General features: G+C 35.6%; 2 protein-coding genes across 5 annotated transcripts; one reads left to right on the forward strand and one right to left on the reverse strand.

The window, feature by feature from the left end:
* The first annotated feature begins 2000 nt into the window (after positions 1 to 2000).
* LOC131014183 (protein G1-like6) lies at positions 2001 to 2772 on the forward strand. The gene is made up of 2 exons (XM_057942078.1): positions 2001 to 2036; positions 2230 to 2772. Exons 1-2 carry the CDS (start codon positions 2001 to 2003, stop codon positions 2770 to 2772), a joined length of 579 nt encoding a protein of 192 aa, XP_057798061.1.
* A 1755-nt stretch (positions 2773 to 4527) lies between these two features.
* Positions 4528 to 7006, reverse strand: LOC131006410 (WEB family protein At2g40480-like). Of its 4 annotated transcripts, none has more exons than XM_057933581.1 (3): positions 6606 to 6994; positions 5507 to 5736; positions 4528 to 5425 (listed from the first exon to the last, which is right to left on the reverse strand). In XM_057933581.1, exons 1-3 carry the CDS (start codon positions 6741 to 6743, stop codon positions 4699 to 4701), a joined length of 1095 nt encoding a protein of 364 aa, XP_057789564.1. In that variant the 5' UTR covers positions 6744 to 6994; the 3' UTR covers positions 4528 to 4698. The 4 variants fall into 4 exon arrangements, with proteins under 4 accessions (XP_057789564.1, XP_057789563.1, XP_057789561.1 ...); XM_057933580.1 differs by having other exon boundaries at positions 5507 to 5739; XM_057933578.1 differs by having other exon boundaries at positions 4528 to 5739; positions 6606 to 7006.
* Between the last annotated feature and the right edge of the window lie 12481 nt (positions 7007 to 19487).

The raw sequence follows: 19487 nt of genomic DNA on the forward strand, positions 1-19487 counted from the left end.
CCCCTCGTCCATAGTAGGGAACTTTATAATCAGACTCTATAAAATTTCTTTATATTTTCTCCAAATTAAATATATTAATTAAAATAAATATAGAATTTTAAGATCGAAAATTTCATTAAAATTAATTTCAACAAGCAAAAGACAAGGAATCATGTCAAGGTTTGAAAAAACGTGCTATAATTGAGTGTTTCAAGAGGCAGAAAGTTCAAAGTGGAACAATCTTTGCAATAGATGAATTAAATGTTATTGCAATGAGATGGTTGTATTTGCAGATGATGAAACCTTCGATATTTTGATTTGGTGAAAACTTAATCAACATAGGTTCCGGTGCTTTTCCATCTTGCTAGTGATGTATTAGTTGTCCCCATTTCTACCATAGCCTCAGAATATGTTTTTAGTACCGAAGGAAGAGTGCTCAATGCTTTTAGGAGTTCTTTTAACTCCTACAATTGTTGAGTCACTTATATGCACTCAAAATTGGTTGAGGAGGTCAAAATAGACAATCACCATAGAAGAGGATTTAGAAGACATAATGAAGCATGAAGAAGGTCAAATTTTAAAGCTTTTTTCAATTTTATCAGAATATATATACATATATATCGTTCCATTACCTTTCCCATTTTTCCTTCAACACAACGCAAACAAGAGCTAGTAGTTCCATTTGGGACACATCACTAGACTCATTGGCTAATATAGCAAAATAGTTATCACTTAGCTCATCCATAATTCGCTTAGTTATTTATTTAGCACAACAATTGATAATATCTTTTTGAATAATTGGAAATATCAATTGACAATTGCCGGGAGCATTTTCAAAAGTGACCTTTGAAACAACTCCATTCTATTATGCGTCTTTAACCATTTCAAAAGTTCAACAAAATTTAACCTATTAATGGATTCTTCATTTTCTCTATGCCAACGAAACATCATCTCTTGTCCTAATAGAAAACACAAACAAGGAATTGAAGCTTTCAAGCAAACTTCTACTCTTTTTGAATCACATTAGTGGCATTATCAAAAGAAATAAGAATTGATTTTTTTTTTCCATCTCTTAAGGTTACATATTTCTCATAAGCAAGGTTGTGAGCTATTTTAACACCACCAACATGTTTAAGAAATCTTTCCGATTTATTCCACGACTTAAATCCTCAATTAACAAATGCATCTCTCCCCATATTAATCTTAACTTCATTCTTGAACAATGCGATATCTTTCTCAATACTATATTCAAGCCAATCTCATTTTTCAAACCAAGAAGCACTAAATCGACGCAAATCTCCATAATTTTTTGGAGGAAAATCATGAGTTTTTGGTTGGCAAGGCTTTTTAAGAATATATGCTCTTCTAACTGCATCTCGTTCATTTGGAGGATAATCCATTATCCTTATTCTTTTTTTTCAGGTCATGAGGAAGAAGTTCAATATCATAAACTTAATTCTTTATCCTCTAATTAGTACTATTTGAACCACCCAAATTTACAGAATTTTCTTGAGTTTGAAGTGACTCATTTGTAGGAGACTCACTCTCTTGAATTTTCATTTTCTTGAATATTAATTGTCGAAGAACGAGTTATTTTTTTTTATAATAATATTGTGTATATAATTAAGATTTTATTGAAAGAAAGGAAAAAATGAACCTAAAAACCCTTGAGAGCACAGGGAAGCAAACTAAGGGCCGAGCCTCAATAAAACTAACGAGTTATTTTATTATTCCTTTTGAATCTTTTGATTTAGGTGTTTCGCTTGCCATTCCTGTATCCAATACACAAATATAAGAATTCTATAAGAAAACTAAAATTTTCACAAACATAAACAAGTTCACATATCAAGTAGGCAAAAATATAATTGACAAATGAGTTCGTCATTTAATCAAATATATTATATGAAATATATAATACCCCTAATTTAAACAAAAGAATTATATAATAATACCTTATAATTGGTTGAAAGAATCAGATTCTAAGCGAAAATGTCGAGGACACGATGAATTTAAAAGGGTTAATGGCATGTAAATTACTAAACTATGACCAAATTCTGGTTTAAATACCGAAATTCAATGTGTATCATGAAAATTCCTATACTATTAATTTGATCTGATTTAGGTACTCCGCAAATTTTCCGGCGAAAAATTGATGACATGGACAACTGAAAATCTTACGTGGATAAGCCGGAACAATAGTTAAACACAGTCGTTTTACTTAGTTAAAAAACGATATCGTTTTGTTAATAGTCTGGTCCAGCCCTAGTGAGCTACTGCAACTCGAGCAGCCCTACATCGGAGACGAGCTCCGTCAGCCAGAAGGCGGTGGCGGGTGCGCCACCTTCGTCCCTGAGCCGGTACGAGTCGCAGAAATGGCGCAACTGGAACACGTCCGGGCGGTATCTGAAGAACCACAAGCCACTGCTGGTGCTGAGCCATTGTAGCGGGGCCCACATCCTTGAATTCCTCCGCTACCTCGACCAGTTCGGCAAGACCAAGGTCCACACCGCCGGCTGCCCCTTCTTCGGCCATCCTCACCCCCTCCCCCCCCCCCCCCCCCGCCCTGCCCCTGCCTTCTCCGCCAGGCCTGGGGAAGCCTCGATGCACTCGTCGGCCTCCTACGCGCCGCCTTCGAGGAGAACGACGGCAGGCCGTAGACCAATCCCTTCGGCGCACGCGGTATCGCCTATGAGAAGAAAAAGAGGAAGAAGCCCCCAAAGCAGCAGATGCAGGCGCCAGATTCGAGGTCAGGGACTCACAGCCCTCCTCTCCTTACTCAAAGAATCGAATTGAGCCCTAGATTCGATACCTCCATTAAAGTTGTCGCCTTGTGATTTTTGGCAAGGTCGGTGCTCGGGCAGTCGAGTCTCTCAAATCTCCAACCCCAGTCGGCGCCCTTTTCTCCCTCAAAATCGCAGCAGCCGCCATCCTCTTCTCAATTCAGCGACGTCAAAGCCCAAGGCTGATGTCGTTCTCCTTATATTGTGGTGTGTATCGAATTAAAGAAGCAGATCTACTGGTGGTGGCGTTGTGGTGTTCTGTGTGTCGTGAGTATGTCGTTGTGTGTGCGTGTTCTGTTGAGTCGGAGATGGGGGTCAGAGGGAGATCCGGCAGGGGCCGACGGCCGGCGTCGGCTACTGCCGCCGGATGAGAAGGGAGAGAGGGGGTGTTGTGTGTTAGTGTGTGTAATGTTGAAGAAGAAAGGGGATCTAGTCACAACACTAATTTGCCAGCGCAACATTAATTTACTTGCATTTGGTGTGCTGGGATCCAGTCGGATGCCACATGGATGCCAATATCGTTCCAGCCCAACATTAAATAGATCTGTGTGCAAAATATCAAAAATACCCTTGCCGGAAATTGGCCGGAGTACTTAAATCAGATCAAATTAATAGTGTAGGAATTTCCATGATACACATTGAATTGCGGTATTTAAACCAGAATTTGGTCATAGTTTAGTAATTTACATGCCATTAACCCAATTTAAAACCAATAAAATCTTTTTCTTACCTCTAAAACTCTCATACAATTTCACACTATTCTTTTAAGATGTTGTGTAGTGCGTCCAGTGGTGACTTTGTCTCAAAAACTCAACCATTTCTCTAAAATTTAGTTTATGTGATTTTTTTATTTTATTTGTTAACTTATTTCAACCGCCATTTTTTTACTTTAACTTGGGCCCAAAACCCAAACAAAATATATTCATATAAGAAGGGCCTACTCTCACAGTTCGATTGAGGGTACAAAAATAAATTAAATAGTATTTAAATACATATATTAAAAAAAATAAAAAGTTCAGGTTACAACTATACCCCACCGCCTCACTTTGGATCGACCATTGTTGACGAGAATCAAACATAAGGCTTATAGTGTAATGATTGATGCACTTGTATCAAAGATCCATAGGCTTCTTAAATAGCTTAAGAAACTCATTCCATTTAATAACAAGACAGATGTGAGACAAACTCCTTTTATTTTAATACAAGCAAATTTTGAACACATGCGTTACCCCAAAAAGCTAACGAGTCCTTGAAGCTTTGATAAAAGGAGAGCTGCAGTTACAACTATCACACAACAACGAGGATTGAGGATAGCAATTATATAAGCTTATCCAGACAGCATCGACGCCACGATAGGGATACTACGGGCTGAGAGCTTCGGCTCAGTCTCGTCTCCTTCTCCAAAATGCACAGCAACGCCAACGGCCTCTCTGGCGGCTCTACACACTAGCTGCACCCAGAATAACTAAATGGGAACAAGCATGACATGAAGCTTCTTATTCGATCCAAGAATTAAATGGACATTGGTTCACACAAAAATAAACACCAATTTTTGTCTTCTTTTTCTCACGCTATGAGCAACGCCTCTCTCTAGCAGCGCATCTCCACCACCTAAAGAAGAAATAAGGAATCAAAGAAGACCTGAGGTCCTGCCTTCGAGTCCTACGTGGCGCATTCTTTAAATTTTATTATTTATTTACGTAATTTATCAAAAAAAAAAATAAAAGAATCAAAGAAGACAAAAGGTAAGGAGTGGACCTTTTTCAAATGGGCCGAGGTCAATGTTGGGTCAACACAATCCCAACAGGTCCATTATTTAAAATGGCCAATGTTGGGCCAACACAATCCCAATAATTGGTAAAAATAGAAAAAAGGGAGGAGTATCATCTCCAATACACAATACAAACAATTTTATATATAACACAATAGTAGTAAGATGCTAAGAGGCTGGTGACTTTTTCTTGCTTTGCTTGGTGGGAATGGGCACTTGAATAAACCCAAATTTCTTCCTCTGCATGAAGTATTGCTTCTGCACATTCCCTTCTCCTGCAGTTTTATTGGGATGCAGAATGAGCCTGCTCTGCTCCCTCAGCATCTGGCTCAACGACACATGCTGCTTCTCCGACTGATTCTCCACCACCACGTCGTCTCGCACAATCACCTTCCTGCTACTACTCAGCACGTCCCCGATCGAAGCAGGCTTCTGCGAGTTCCTCAACTTGAACTTGGCGAAGCTATCCTCCACCACCACGTTGTTCTCATCCTCGAACTTCTCGAGCACCGGGACCTCGAGGTGATGAGAAGGTGTGTCGATGAATTTGGTGGTGCAGAGCTGATCGGCCTGCTTGGCCTTTTGAGACAGAGCCTTGTATTCCTCGAAGGAGAGCGTGATGCCATCTCCTTGATTGGCATTGGTTCGAGCGAGGGCGATGGCCTCGACGGCCTTAGCCGCCTCCTCCATCTTCTTGGCCGCGTTGAGCCTCATCTCGGCCATCCGGATGCAGTCCTTGGTGCGCTCTATCTCGGCCATCGCCTCCATCACCTCGTACCTCGACGCCTCCGTCATCTTCTTGTACTGCTCTGCCTCGAAGCCTATGCTTTGCTTGCTCGACGACACGGTTAGAGAGACGTGATGGTGGGTCTCTTGCAGCTGCATCTTGCTTGCCCTGTGAAGCAAAATTTTATCTTTTCTTAGATTCTTGTTGAGGGACTCAACGGAGGCTTGAATTGCAGCGAGATCAACCGACGTTTTGCTGAGGTTGAGCTTCGCCTGGTTGAGCTCGCTGAACATGAGGCCAGGCGACGGCCACGCGACGTCGAGCTCGGGGATGAGATTGAGTTTCAGGCCTTGGACGAAGCTCTTTGCTGCTTCCAGCTCTTTCAACACGTTCAGTGTTTGCTGCTCTTTCATTATCAGATCCCTCTCCAGTCGTACTGCCTCTTCCTCTATCTTCTCCACATCGAACGCCTCATTCTTCTGCTGCAACAATTAATCATCACAACTATTGCATCCATCAAAACTTATATTGCGAATACGACACTTCACATCACGACTCCATCTATGATGCCATGAATTCCGAAAAGGAAAACACACCATCTTTGTGGACGGACGAAAATGATAATAAACACACGATCTCATCTTTGTGGACAGAGGGAATACTTGGCGCAGTGCTAAAATTGTTAACATTTATTAAGTTATTCGGTATGAGATGTGACATTGCACTGCGAAAAATACTTTGATAGGAAACCATCAACTTAGTGCTCCAAAACAAACTTTATTTCTCCATTTAACCCAGCTCCCCATCATCTGAATTTGGAACACAGCACTCCATAGTGATAAATCTAGCAGCACTGTCACTGCAGGCCCACTAACATGGGCCGCAACAAGTGTATCTACTCAAAATAAGCTTCTTTTTTTTCGTTAGTTGGTGTAATAATAACTTCTTTTTGGAAAAAAAAAATAATTTCTTTTTCGAGTCAATTTCCATGCATTGCTGAAAATTAAAACAAGTTGCTTAAGTTCTTCACACTAATTGCAATCGTCGTCAAGCTTCTATGATGGAAAAGTAGTAATTCGTTTCTTAGTGGCGCAGCAAAAATGCCAATAAAAACTCCAAATATATACTTTGTAAATATGAAAAATCATCAAGTTTGTCTTTCCCAATCATCCAAGATGATAAACATCCTGTCCCATTTTAGTCCAGCTACATAAACTAACTCGATCTATTTCTTACCCAAATGCTCACATTAATTTCAAGTATTACGATTATAGCGCAAGGAACAAGAAGAGACAGAGTTGCATAAGATTATAAAGATTAGAAAAGGTAAGAAAGAAAAAGAACCAACATTGGGTAAGTGATGAGGAATCCAAGGGCCGCTGCCGCCGAAGTGGTCGACAGCCTCCTTGACCGACTCGAACGGCGGCGAAGTGTCGATTTCCACCCGGGGATCGATAACCTTTTTGGTGTCGGCGGATTCCGCCATATGCTTTTATTGAGAGTGATGAACTTGGAATTCAGAGAAATGGAATATTGTTGGTTAATGCAGCAACAATAGCTATAGTCTATATATGGAGAAAGTGGCGATAATTGGGATTGGAATAGATGAGCATATGCATATTGCAATTGCAATGATGGAGGGTAAAACAAAGGACCATTTAAGATAAAGGGAAGGAAAATTCTAAATTTCACTTTCCATATTATAGTTCATTAGTGAAAGGCTGAAGACAGCCGCGTGGTGGATTAAAGTGAATCAAAATTATAAAGAGAAACTCAGGACCATTTGCTTTAGGGACATTTGCAAAAATGCCCACATCCTTATAAAAACTTATAAAATTGCCCATTTTCATAAACAAAAGTGGGCAATTTTACAAGTTTTTATAAGAAGGGGGCATTTTTCCCTATTAACACTTTGGTTTATAGAGAGAGAGAGAAAGTGCGGTACCTTCGGATAGTACACGAGGGATCTTCTGTCTCATTTTTAGTATCTTACACCGTGTCAATTTTTCTTTATATATCTATTTTAATTATTTTATAAATAAATTTCTTAAATTTTAGTTTAATTTTGAAATAATTACCTAAGATTCACTAATTCAATTAGTTTTTATAATTATTGTTGAATCTTTGTTTTTCAATTTTTAAATTAATAATTGATTAATTAATCCAAACGGAGTATAAATCTTTTAATTAAGTTTTAATTTTTAATGGTAAATTATAATTTATTGTATAATAATATTTTTAGTTTTAATAAATTATTTTAAAATAGTAAAATTAGTAGTGAGACACAAAAGACTATGGAACATAAGATCTCATTCGCAGATAGTATGGGTGCAATTTTAATTTCTCTCCCTTCCAAGTGCGTGCTCACGTGTAGTATATGATTAGAAGACATAAGTCGCTCTAGGAAAAGATGAACAACTGAAATAAACGACCCATAATTAGTATGGGGTTATTTCATGACCGGATCAATTCTTAATTAATGCTACTAAATAATAGTAATAAATATTCAAAAGTAATTGAAGGTCTTGAAGATATTTGGTTATGAATGTGAATCAGTCGCTTTGAATCGATTTGAGATGGTCGGAATTCGGTCTTGATTAGTGTAAGTACTCAAAACTCAAAAAATTTGTGCTTGGATGTTTTTTACTTTGTTGCAAGCGGTAATTCATCCATCATTCACATGGAGTTATGGTGATATAGTTATTAGTCTGGAGGCACGCCTTCATGGAGCAGCAGATGTTACAAAAATTAATTCATCAACATTTATATAAGCATATATATATATAGGGTGTGGTTATAATGAGAACCACACTTATCATGAGAACATAAGAACCATTAAAATCAATGCATCTGCTATATAAATTAATGCATTCGCTATTAAATTTAATGCATCCGAAAATAATAAAATTTTTGCTCTCTTCAAGATTCGAACCCAGGATCTGCATTCATCCACCAAGATGATGCATCCACCGTAGATCTTGATGATCGAATGGCTTAAAATGGTTCTCCGTTCTAATTTTATTTAGTGGTTCTCCATTGAACTCTCCCCTATATATATATATATATATAATCAACATTGAATAATAATAGTAGTATAAAATTAATACGAAACGATGGGTGTTACAAAAATTCAATATAAAATGTTTCCCCCAAATAAACTTTGACACATTAGTATATTGGATTTTTTGTACACAAAAAATAATGCATGCAACACATTCCCTTACCGTCAAATACATGCTAAATATTAGGGGTGGTAAAATAGTTTCAATTATTCGGGTATACGTGTACCAAAATCGTACCTATAGGATATTCGGGAAGCCGATAACCTCATTTCACGATTTCGATATGGATATCAATTTTATACCCTATGGGTGCGTTCACTTTCATGAATGAGAAAAGGAGCTATAACAAAAATTTATACCTTTAATTGTCTCATTTATTTTTCCACATTTTACACAAAAGAGAAGTTCACCATTTTTCTTTCCTTATTTTCACTTCAACGAGAGATAAAGCTCAACTCTTCGATCACCGAGACGTTCGTGAATCTGCAGCTCACAACCTTCTCTCCTGTCTGAAAATTGAACTTTGTCAAAATGCAGTTGATATAAAAAATATACAGTTTGTTTACGTTCAATAGAATTGCATACCTTAACCCACCACCAAAAATACAGGGCAAGTAGGGCATTCGTTCCACGTCATTGCTCTTTCTCTCGATACCTTCCACCTCAGCCCCTCCAACTCTCTAATCGCCATTTCCCTCTATACCAAATCGTCGTCGAAGGAATTGACGGAATTTGAAGAACATGAAGAAGAACTTTGCAATGACTTCAGAAAGCAATTGAACGAAGCGTGACTTCAGAAAGCTGTCGAAGAACACGGTAAAGATGTAACAACTGCTAGGGTTGGAAGATTAAAGTTTGTCGATTTTTTTTAGAAGAGGAGGGTTTGTCGCGCGAATGAATTGTGGGAGAAGAAGTTGGTCGAATGAATTATGGGCGGGAGAAGAAACTGAAAGTTTTAAGCCCAATTGCTTTTATTTTATGTTAGAAATTATGGCGTGACTTAACATAATTGTAGTCGTGACTTGATATAATTGTGTTGTTTGAATTGGCAAAAGTCTTTCCTTGTAACTTAAAGATCCTATGTTCGACCCTTGCCAACACCACATCTTTATTTTTGTCTTTCTTTATTAAGATTTCCAATTTTTTAATTAAATTTCGAATATAAAAATTTATAATAATGTTTACTTTTAATCCTTGAAATGATAATTTAAAATTATTTCATTTTTAATAATTAAAATTAACTATAGTTTATTTATATACAAATTTTAAATAATTTTTTCTTATTTTTAATGTTTAGATAAACAAGTTTTTGATTAAGAAAATATATATATTATGGTTTTCAAAAAACAAATTGATAAAAAAAATGAAAAAAAAATGATGCACATACATAACAGTCCTCGTAACAGACGGAATAACCGTTATTAAAAACAATCATATATAACGGTTTTCGTAACGCTTACATTGTCGTTATAAAAGACTCGCTCATAGATAACATTTCGCATAACGGTTCAGGCTTAGCGTTATGTATCCATGTTCTTCTGTAACAATAGAAATAACCGTTATAATAGACACACATATATAACGCTCTTCATAACGGTTCCGGAGTACCGTTATCTTTGTGACTAATAGATAACGCTAATACATAACGCATTACTTAAAACCGTTATCTATGCACATGCATAACAGTACATAGATAATGATTTTTTCGAAAACCGTTATCTATTACTCCCTCCGTCCCGGCTTTTGGTATCCAGTTGAGAACGACACGGGTTTTAATAAAGTGATTGGTGTGTTGTGAGTGGAATAAGGGGTCCCACATTTTATGTGAGAGTTAAAATAATTAAAGTGGAGTAAGGGCTCCACCTACTTTTACTAAAAATAGAAATGGATACCAAAATGTGGGACGACCAAAAAAGGAAAGTCGGATACTAAAAGCTGGGACGAAGGGAGTATAAAAAAGGCGCTCGAAAAAACCGTTATCTATGCAGTGTTATGTGTGTGCGTTTTTGGCGTAGTGTACGTAAGTGATTTAACTGTTGAATAATTTTTAAAATATGTAATTTCAAAAAACTCTCAAATTTGAAAGAACCCATCTATATAAACAATAAAAATAGAATTTAATTAATTAAAGGTCAAATGTTTCAAAAAAATCATAAATTTTGAAAGAACTCGTCTATATAAACAATAAGAATAGAATTTATATTAATTAAAGGTCACCATTTTTTTTGTTACATTAGAGATAAACGAGCAACAAGAAAAGAAAACAGGTATGAAAATATGCACGTGCTATAGGTTTGAATTGTAAATATGCATGTACACATAATTTTGTATATGTGAAAAAGAAAACAGATATGAAAATATGCATGTACACATAATTTTGCCAAGAAATCTGAAAATTAAAAATCTAATATAACAATTAAATAAATACTTTGAATTGTAATTCTAAAATTAAAATTATAGAACAAATAGTAATTCATGAGGATGAAGAATTCTAGTGGGACCTACTACTTAGATATGTAATTCTAATATAACAGTGCTCTCTTATGGAGTAATGTAAAAATAAAATATTAATGATAAACTAATATATGCGCATGGTTGTTATATAAGTGAATGTAATTAAAATATTTTAAAATTTAGGGTACTCGCAGAGTAGACGTGCACACCATATATATCCTTATAAAACAAGTTTTCTAAAACAAACAAAACAAGAACATGTTTGTCTATTGCTCGATTAGTTCACACTAGATTCAAGTATATTAGCAGAAATGTTAATTATGTTGCTTATTTTATTACCCATTTTATTAAGGTGTTTGATAACCCTCATATGTGGATTGAGCTACCAAATTTTGTGATTGGTCCTCTTTTTTTGGAGTGTACATGCTCGTTAAATTAATAATAATGGATCCTTTCTTAAAAATAAAACAAGAATATGTAAGCTTTCTTAGGAAGATAAATCAACTGTGACATTGGTTTCAATAGATAGACGACAAGAGCCAGTTGACGTAACAATACTAATATACGAAAGCCATTTACTGCTGAAAATTAAATTATTCAACTCATCAATCCACAAATCGTACTAAGATAAGGCAACAAATTAATTTAGTAGTCTTTCAAGATTTGATCCAAAGAGGGGCTTGTTGAGGGCCCTGTGCAATTGCTTTTGTTGTGTGGTGGGTGTGCAGTTTGTTGATGCCCAAAAGAGGCATAATGACCTCGCTAAACCAACTTGTTGATTTTGACTAAAGTTACAAAAGCACACAATAAAGGAACCATTTCACATTTCACTTTATAATTACATTATTAGCGACACAATCAATGGAATTTAACCTTTTTCCGCAATTGCAGGAAATATTGTGAAACGTAGGCATTGTAGTGCGCAATTTTTTACCCTTTGTAAGTAATGTTTATATTTATTTTTATTGTAATGGTACCATTTGTATATGGCATCGAATTGTTCCTCGAAGGAAATGAAATTGACAAACTCGAATTGATATTCTAGTTGCAGTGTGTGACAATAAATTGAAGGAAGGAGCTATGGATGCAGAGACTGCAATTGAGCTTGAGCTGAAGCTGGAGTTTTCAGCCCAGGTGAAAGGTCAGTTGAGCTGATACCAGACTAATGTATCAACTGATGCCGGGCTGACCGACGGGTTTGCTGATACTGAAGCAAGCTCGGCAATTATTTTAAGTCCTATAAATAGTGATAGTCGTGACACACAATAATATATGAAAATATACATTATAGAGCCCATAACTTTGAGAAGAGAAAGAAGATGGTTAGAGATAGAGAGATAGAGAATTGCAGATCTCTGCGACTGAGAGCATTTTCTTGCTCAATCTTGTAACTGTAATTTATTATCATTGATAGTGAATCTTTTTTAGTGACCTCCCATGGTCGTAATGATCGAACCACGTAAAATTCTTAGTGTTATTTTCTTCGTATTTTCTTTATTTCTTTGTTGCGTCATTACCGAAATCAAATCTCAACAATTGACGCCGTTTGTGGGAAACGATTCACGACAACGACGACAGCAAAGTTTGAGACAAGAAGTTCCCTGAAACGAATAATTTTGGCATGTGGAGAATCAAGATGACAAGGACTGACCGATGCCCTAAAAATTGATGAACCGTTGAAGGAATGTGAGGATAAATCGAGAGGACAGAAAAGATGGAAAATGTGCAACAATGAGATTATCATTCGTCTCGGAGACAAAGTGTTGCGTGAGATAGCAAAAGAAAAGATCGTGGCGGTTGTTTGGGCAAAGCTGGAATCCCTATGCATGTCGAAGTCCTTCGCAAATCAACTAGACATAAAGCAGAAACCCTATGCCAAAAGATTATAGGATAAAAGCATAGAGGATCAGCTTGAAGACTTTAACAAATCTCTTGATGATCTTGAAGATATCTATGTCACAAATCAAAGATTCTACCGAAGTTTTTCGAGCATCTAAAAGATGTTATGTTGTTCAGGAATATAAGGAATGATGTTGTTGGGGAGGACTGAATCTTAAGAGTGGGAAGGGATTCAAGAACAAGAAAGGAAGTTTTGCGGCCAAAAAATCAGGTTAGTCAAAGGGGAATGGATCGAATAAAAAAGAAACCAGAGTGTTCCATTACTGCAAGAAGCCAAGACATTTGAAGAAAGACTGATTTGCTGTGAAGAAGAAGCAAGCTGAGAAAAACCATAAACAACCAAACACTACCGATTGTGCAGAGGAATGTGAGGATGATGAGATGTTGAATGCGACGAATAGTCACATAGAGTACACATGGATTATGGACTCTGAATGCAGCTTTCACAATTACAAAGAATGGTTTCAGGATCTTGATGATCATGAAAACGGTTCAATTTTACTTGGTAATTGTTGGATTTGTATATTACATAAAAATATAAGAACCTTTTATGCTTGTATATAATGATTTCTAAGTTTACTATCTTTATTTTATCTAAATTGTCCATAATTGCATATGTATGTCCAACTATCTCTATATAAGTAAATTATATGGTGTGCTGTAGATCACAGAAGACCATATAATTGGAATAACCTTATGAGATATAAATATATCAAAATTTATAATTGTGAATTTTCTTTATTTTTTTCATATTTAATTGAAATATATTCAGTTAAAATTTATATATATATACACTACAAAAAAAAAACCGGCATTACCGGCGGGGTTTTGCCGTCGGTAAATATAGGGCGGCCGCCACCGGCGGCGAGGGCCGCCGGTAACATTCTCGTCGGTGATCGCAATACCAACGGCAAATGACCGTTGTCGGTAAATAACGGCGCCAATGCCGCCGGTGAACGTTGCCGTTGATCGACGGACCTTTGCCGGACGTTACCGGCAGCAATTGTCGTCAGTGATTAGCGGCGGCGCACCGTCGCCGGGAATGTTCACCGGACGGCGGTGGCGACCCTCGCCGGACTGTCGGAGTGTTACCGGCGGCGTTGGCCGCGGGTGATTAATGACGGCAACGTGCCGCCGGTAAATTTTTTTTGAATTTTTTTTTATATTATTATTTATTTTATTTATTCCACACAAGTATTTTCGTATTTATACAGTATTGCATACGTTAGACGAACTTCTCAGACAGTCACCCATCTTAGTTGTGCTCTAAGTCAACACGCTTAACCTTGAAGTTCCTTTCGAGTGGTCACCAGTACAGAATACTCGTATTATTGATATATCTAGTACCTATTAATCTATTTAAACTCTATTTCAATATATAATATACAATATACATTCATAACCTTAGAATATGTCTAGATGATATCCAAGATATGTCGTTAATTAATTATTGATCGGTCTCGTTTTCGTCCTTATTTTTATGTCGAAAAAATATTAATTAATTAATTAATTAATTTATTATTATTATTATCAATCTAGTTTATACACAATAAGTATTTTAATTTGGTATTTGTAATGTATTTTGAATTTAATTAATTGCATATGTTGAATTCAATATAGGTTACCTTTTTTTTAAGTATATATATATATATATATATATATATATATATATATATATATATATATATGGTGTGGTTATAATGAGAACCACACTTATCGTGAGAACATAAGAACCATTAAAATCAATGCATCTGCTATATAAATTAATGCATTCGCTATTAAATTTAATGCATCCGAAAATAATAAAAATTTTGCTCCCTTCAGGATTCGAACCCAGGATCTGCATTCATCCACCAAGATGATGTATCCACCGTAGATCTTGATGATCGAATGGCTTAAAATGGTTCTCCGTTCTAATTTTATTTAGTGGTTCTTATTTGAACCTCTCCCTATATATATATATATATATATATATATATATATATATATATATAGGGTGTGGTTCTAGAGAGAACTATATTATTTGTGAGAACGGGAGAACCATCAAATTTAATGCATTCACTGTTAAAATTAATGCACTAAAAAAATAAATAAAAAATGCTCCCTTCAGGATTCGAACCCAGGATCTGCATTCATCCAACAAGATGATGCATCCACCGTAGATCTTGATGATCGAATGACTGAAAATGGTTCTCCGGTCTTCTTTTATTTATGGTTCTTTCTTGAACCTCTATATATATATATATATATATATATATATATATATATATATATATATATATATCTTTCGACTTAATTATACAATGACAATAAATAGGGGATGGAGAACGAGGTAAATGCAATGTTGTTTGAAAACATGAAATAAATAGTTCAAGGAAACATAAATGTAAAAACAAAGTTATAATTATAAGATTCTTACTAAGAATATTGAATTGTTAGAAAGAATCTTAGATTAGCGATGAGTGATGAGTGAATCACTAATCAAACTAACATTCTTAAGTTATAATTATAAGATTCTTACTAAGAATCGTGAATTAACATTCTTAAGTTATAATTATAAGATTCTTAATAAGAATCTTGAATTCTTAGTAAGAATCTTAGATTAGTGATGACTGATGAGTGAATCACTAATTAAACTAATATTCTTAAATTATAATTATAAGATTCTTACTATGAATCTTGAATTAACATTCTTAAGTTATAATTATAACATTTTTACTAAGAATCTTATATTAGTGATGAGTGATAACTGATAAGTGAATCACTAATCAAACTAACATTCTTAAGTTATAATTATAAGATTTTTACTAAGAATTTTGAATTCTTACTAGGAATCTTAGATTAGTGATTAGTTGGGATTCTACTTAAGATTCTTGATTCCAAACTAGATTAGTGAAGAGTCTTGTTAATTATTTTAAATTGAAGAGTGATTAGTTGGGATTACACTTAAGATTCTTGATTCAAAACTAGATTAGTGAATAATCTTGTTAAGATTCTTCAATTGATTAGTAAAAAAATTCAAGGAAAACGAAAAAAATAACAAAAACAAAATGAACAAAAGGAAAAAAAGAGAAAGTAAACAATATATATATATATATATATATATATATATATATATATATATGTATATATATAAATTAGCGGTGGCACCTCGCTGTCGCCGGTAAATATTTTAACTATATAAATTAATTGATTTTAAGTATACCGGCGACAGTCGCCTCCGGGGATTAGCGGCGGCAATAACGCCGTCGGTAATTGTGGCCGGACGGCGGTGGTGCTATTGTTGGACGTCACCGGCGGTTGCCGTCGCCGGTGATTAGCGGCGGCACATCACCGCCGATGAATAACGGCGGCAAGGCCGCCGGTAATTGATTAAAGTATATAAATTAAATAATACTCCCTCCGTCTGCCAAAAGTATAGCACTTTGGCTGGGCATGAGAATTAATAAAATTGGTGATGATGTTGATGTAGTGGAGAAATGGTCTCACCACTTTATGGGATGTGTGGTTGAGATTGAATTTGGGGTGAATTGTAAATAAAGAGTGTTTGTAAGGATAAAATATAAAGGTGTATGGTTGAACCATGGCTTTAAAAGGAAAGTGAAATACTTTTTGCGAACGCCAAATATAGTAATTGTTCCATACTTTTGGCGGATGGAGGGAGTATTAGATATACCGGCAGAACCGCCGCCGGTGATCATCGGCGGCTATGTTGCCACCGGTATTTTTGCCGCTATTTTGAAAAACACGGGTCGTCCCGTTCGCTATCAGTGGGCCGTTGGTAATTACCAACGGGGTTACTGCCGCCCCCGATATTTCGGCGATTTTTTATAGTGATATATATATATATATATATATATATATATATATATATATATATATATATATATATATTTATATATTTATAAGTATGATAGTTGAATTAGTATTAATTTTATATAAATATAAAAATTTAAAAATATTTTCCGTGCATTGCACGAGGTGCAAATGCTAGTAGAATATGAAATCTGAATAAATTATTTTAAAATTTGACACAAAAATCAGCATGATAATTATTATTTGACCATGTCATATCCGTAATCAAGCTCGATCATATTGTCTGCAGGTTGCATCAACTTATTTTCATACTAATATCCCCTCTTGTACCTTTTCCAACTTTTAATTATTATTATTTATTAGTATTCACTTTAGTCTCGAGAGAGAGAGGAAAAAAAAAAAAAAACAGCTTCCATATTTTGATGGACCGACTATATTGTTGACTTGAATTTTAATAAAAAGATCCGCCTGATGAATTTCGACCCATAATGAAAAACTGCCCAAAAGATTATGGTTCACGTAAATAACCATAACACAATCAATGGCCTAATTGACTAGGCTTTAATTCTCATTATACTTTTCCTTGAAAAACATTTGTTTCTAGAAACTCGTGATGATATCCGATGCATATATGTAATTATGGGTGAACTTAAAAAATATTTAAATTAAAATACTCTCTCCGTCCACAAATTCGTGTCATAGAAAAAGGGGCACGAGTTTTAAAAAAAAAGTGTATTGTCTATTTGTTTAGTGGAGAAGAGAGCACGACTTTTAAGAAAAAATAATTTATTTATTAAAGAAATAATTACTAAAAATAGATAGGACACGAATTGATAAAACGGACTAAAATGACAAATTAGGACACGACTTGGTGGACGGACAAATTAGTAAAAATAAAAATTATCCACAAAGATAAAAAAAATTAAAAATTAGTCATATTTATTATTTTACCCTTTATATTTTTTTAAAAATAATTCACTAATTTCTTAATTGCAAATTTGAATTTTTGAGCTATAATTCACAACCAATAATATTTTCTAGTTGTGAATTCGAATTTTTGGAGCTTAATTCACAACAAATATCATTTCTAGTTGTGAATTCAAGTTTTAAAACTCTAATTCACAACAAATTAGAGTTTTAAAGCTTGAATTCGAGTTTCAAAACTCAAAGTTGTGAATTCATCGAATTTGTTGTAAATTCAAGAACATTAACAACACAACCTCGCCTCAATCATATTTTTCACAAACACGATACCCTAAACAAAAATTGCAATCAAAACGAAAAAGAAAAAAAAGAAAATCAACACAACACAAGAAACGAACTCCGTCGGGTACCAATGTTTCGGCCATCAGCAAACAAATGGGCTAACTCATTTGCATCTATTTTAACAAAACTAACAATATAGCTACCATTTATGCCCGACAATTCTCTGCAATCAAGCAAGATAGCTCCTATCTCCGATCATCGTGGCACCAAGAATTCACTCTATTGTACACTATCTTGCTATCTACTTCAAAAATCACCTTAATCATTCTCATTCCTTTGATCCAGGAAAGAGCTTCTCTAAGTCTCATAGCTTATTCCCTCCTGCACTCTCAAACAGTCATGTAAGCGCACAACTCTAGCCTTTACAAAGGCATTATTCTCATCCCTCACAACTATACCAGCCCCCGACAAGCTCGTATCAGTTAAAAATTTTGCATTCACCCCATATTTCTACCAACCCTCTTGAATGTTATACCATCCTTTGCACTTGGGTATTGCCAGACTCCTGCAGCTGTTTATGACGCTGCACATCATCCCAATCCTTCCTAGCAGTAATAGCACCACCCATCACCACTCGAAAATGATTGGTTTGTTGTGAACCCCATACCACTTTTTATTCCGCGCGCGCCAGATGCTCCACAACAACATGCAGGTGATAGCCATTTGCTCCACCTCCTGGATACATAGGAGGTACTGGAAAAAATTCAAAAAAGACTTACAGCTATATCATCCTTAATGGATATTGATAAGGTTTGCCATCACTAGATATGTTACAAATTACAATTAGGCTCAACATGAATGCCTCTCGACACAAGATTTTCTTTGGTAGGAAGGCAATTTTGGAGGGCACTCCACATAAAATGCTTAACTTTGGGAGAGACTAACAAATTCTAGAGCGCATTCCAACAGTCCACATTCCTATTGTGCCCATTAAGCGTGAGCGAAACAAGCTAAATTGCACGCTGATTTCACCGTATAACAACCTTGTTTGGAAAAGTGCCAAATCCATTTGACCCCACACTCCTCGATCCGCAAAGGAATGTTAAGAAAGGAGTTCTCATCATCCTCATTAAAAAGCCCCCTTATGAGATTAATATCCCAAGCTTGTTGTCCAGTGATCATCACACCCTCAAATTCCTCATCTCTAGGTCAATGTCCCAGTGCACATGGAAGCGCCCTCACGACAGAGCCATGAATCCTGAAATTTTTTCACCTTATTCCCATTTCCAATTTTCTAACTCATTCCATACTTTGAAAGATCTTGAGAAGAATAGATGCTACTCGAAGTGTAACTTGAATTATGCCCCAACTCGGCATTTATATGCCCCCTCATAGGAAAATATTTAGCCTGAAGAACTCTCCAAACTAAAACATCTAAGTTGGTCATGAGAGGCCAATCTATCTTCCCAAGCATAACAATGTTGAAAATGTGAAGATTTCGAAAACCCATATCCCCCTTCTTTTGATAACACATCTGATTCTAACGCATCTAGTTGATGCTTCTCGAGTTGTCCTGTTTATTCCCCCACCAAAAAGAATTAATCATTCTTTTGAGTTCGGCTGTGAGAGTAACTGGGAGAAGGAAAGTTGTCATACAATATGCAGAATTTGCCTGCGTCGTTGCTTTAATCAAGATCTATTTTCTCGCTTTAGAAAACTTCTTATACATCCACCCCTCCAAACTCTTCCACATTTTGTCCCTTAAAAAAATAAAGATTGTCTTTCCCAATCAA

Source organism: Salvia miltiorrhiza, chromosome 1, assembly GCF_028751815.1.
Source record: "Salvia miltiorrhiza cultivar Shanhuang (shh) chromosome 1, IMPLAD_Smil_shh, whole genome shotgun sequence".
NCBI lineage: Eukaryota > Viridiplantae > Streptophyta > Magnoliopsida > Lamiales > Lamiaceae > Salvia > Salvia miltiorrhiza.

Coding starts and splice junctions, on each gene's coding strand:
- LOC131014183 (XM_057942078.1), top strand. CDS start 2,001: ATGGCATGTAAATTACTAAACTATGACCAAATTCTG. Junction 2,037..2,229: donor TAAACTATGACCAAATTCTG/GTTTAAATACCG, acceptor TTTTGTTAATAG/TCTGGTCCAGCCCTAGTGAG.
- LOC131006410 (XM_057933578.1), bottom strand. CDS start 6,743: ATGGCGGAATCCGCCGACACCAAAAAGGTTATCGATCCCCGGGTGGAA. Junction 5,740..6,605: donor TTCCTCATCACTTACCCAAT/GTTGGTTCTTTT, acceptor TAATTGTTGCAG/CAGAAGAATGAGGCGTTCGA.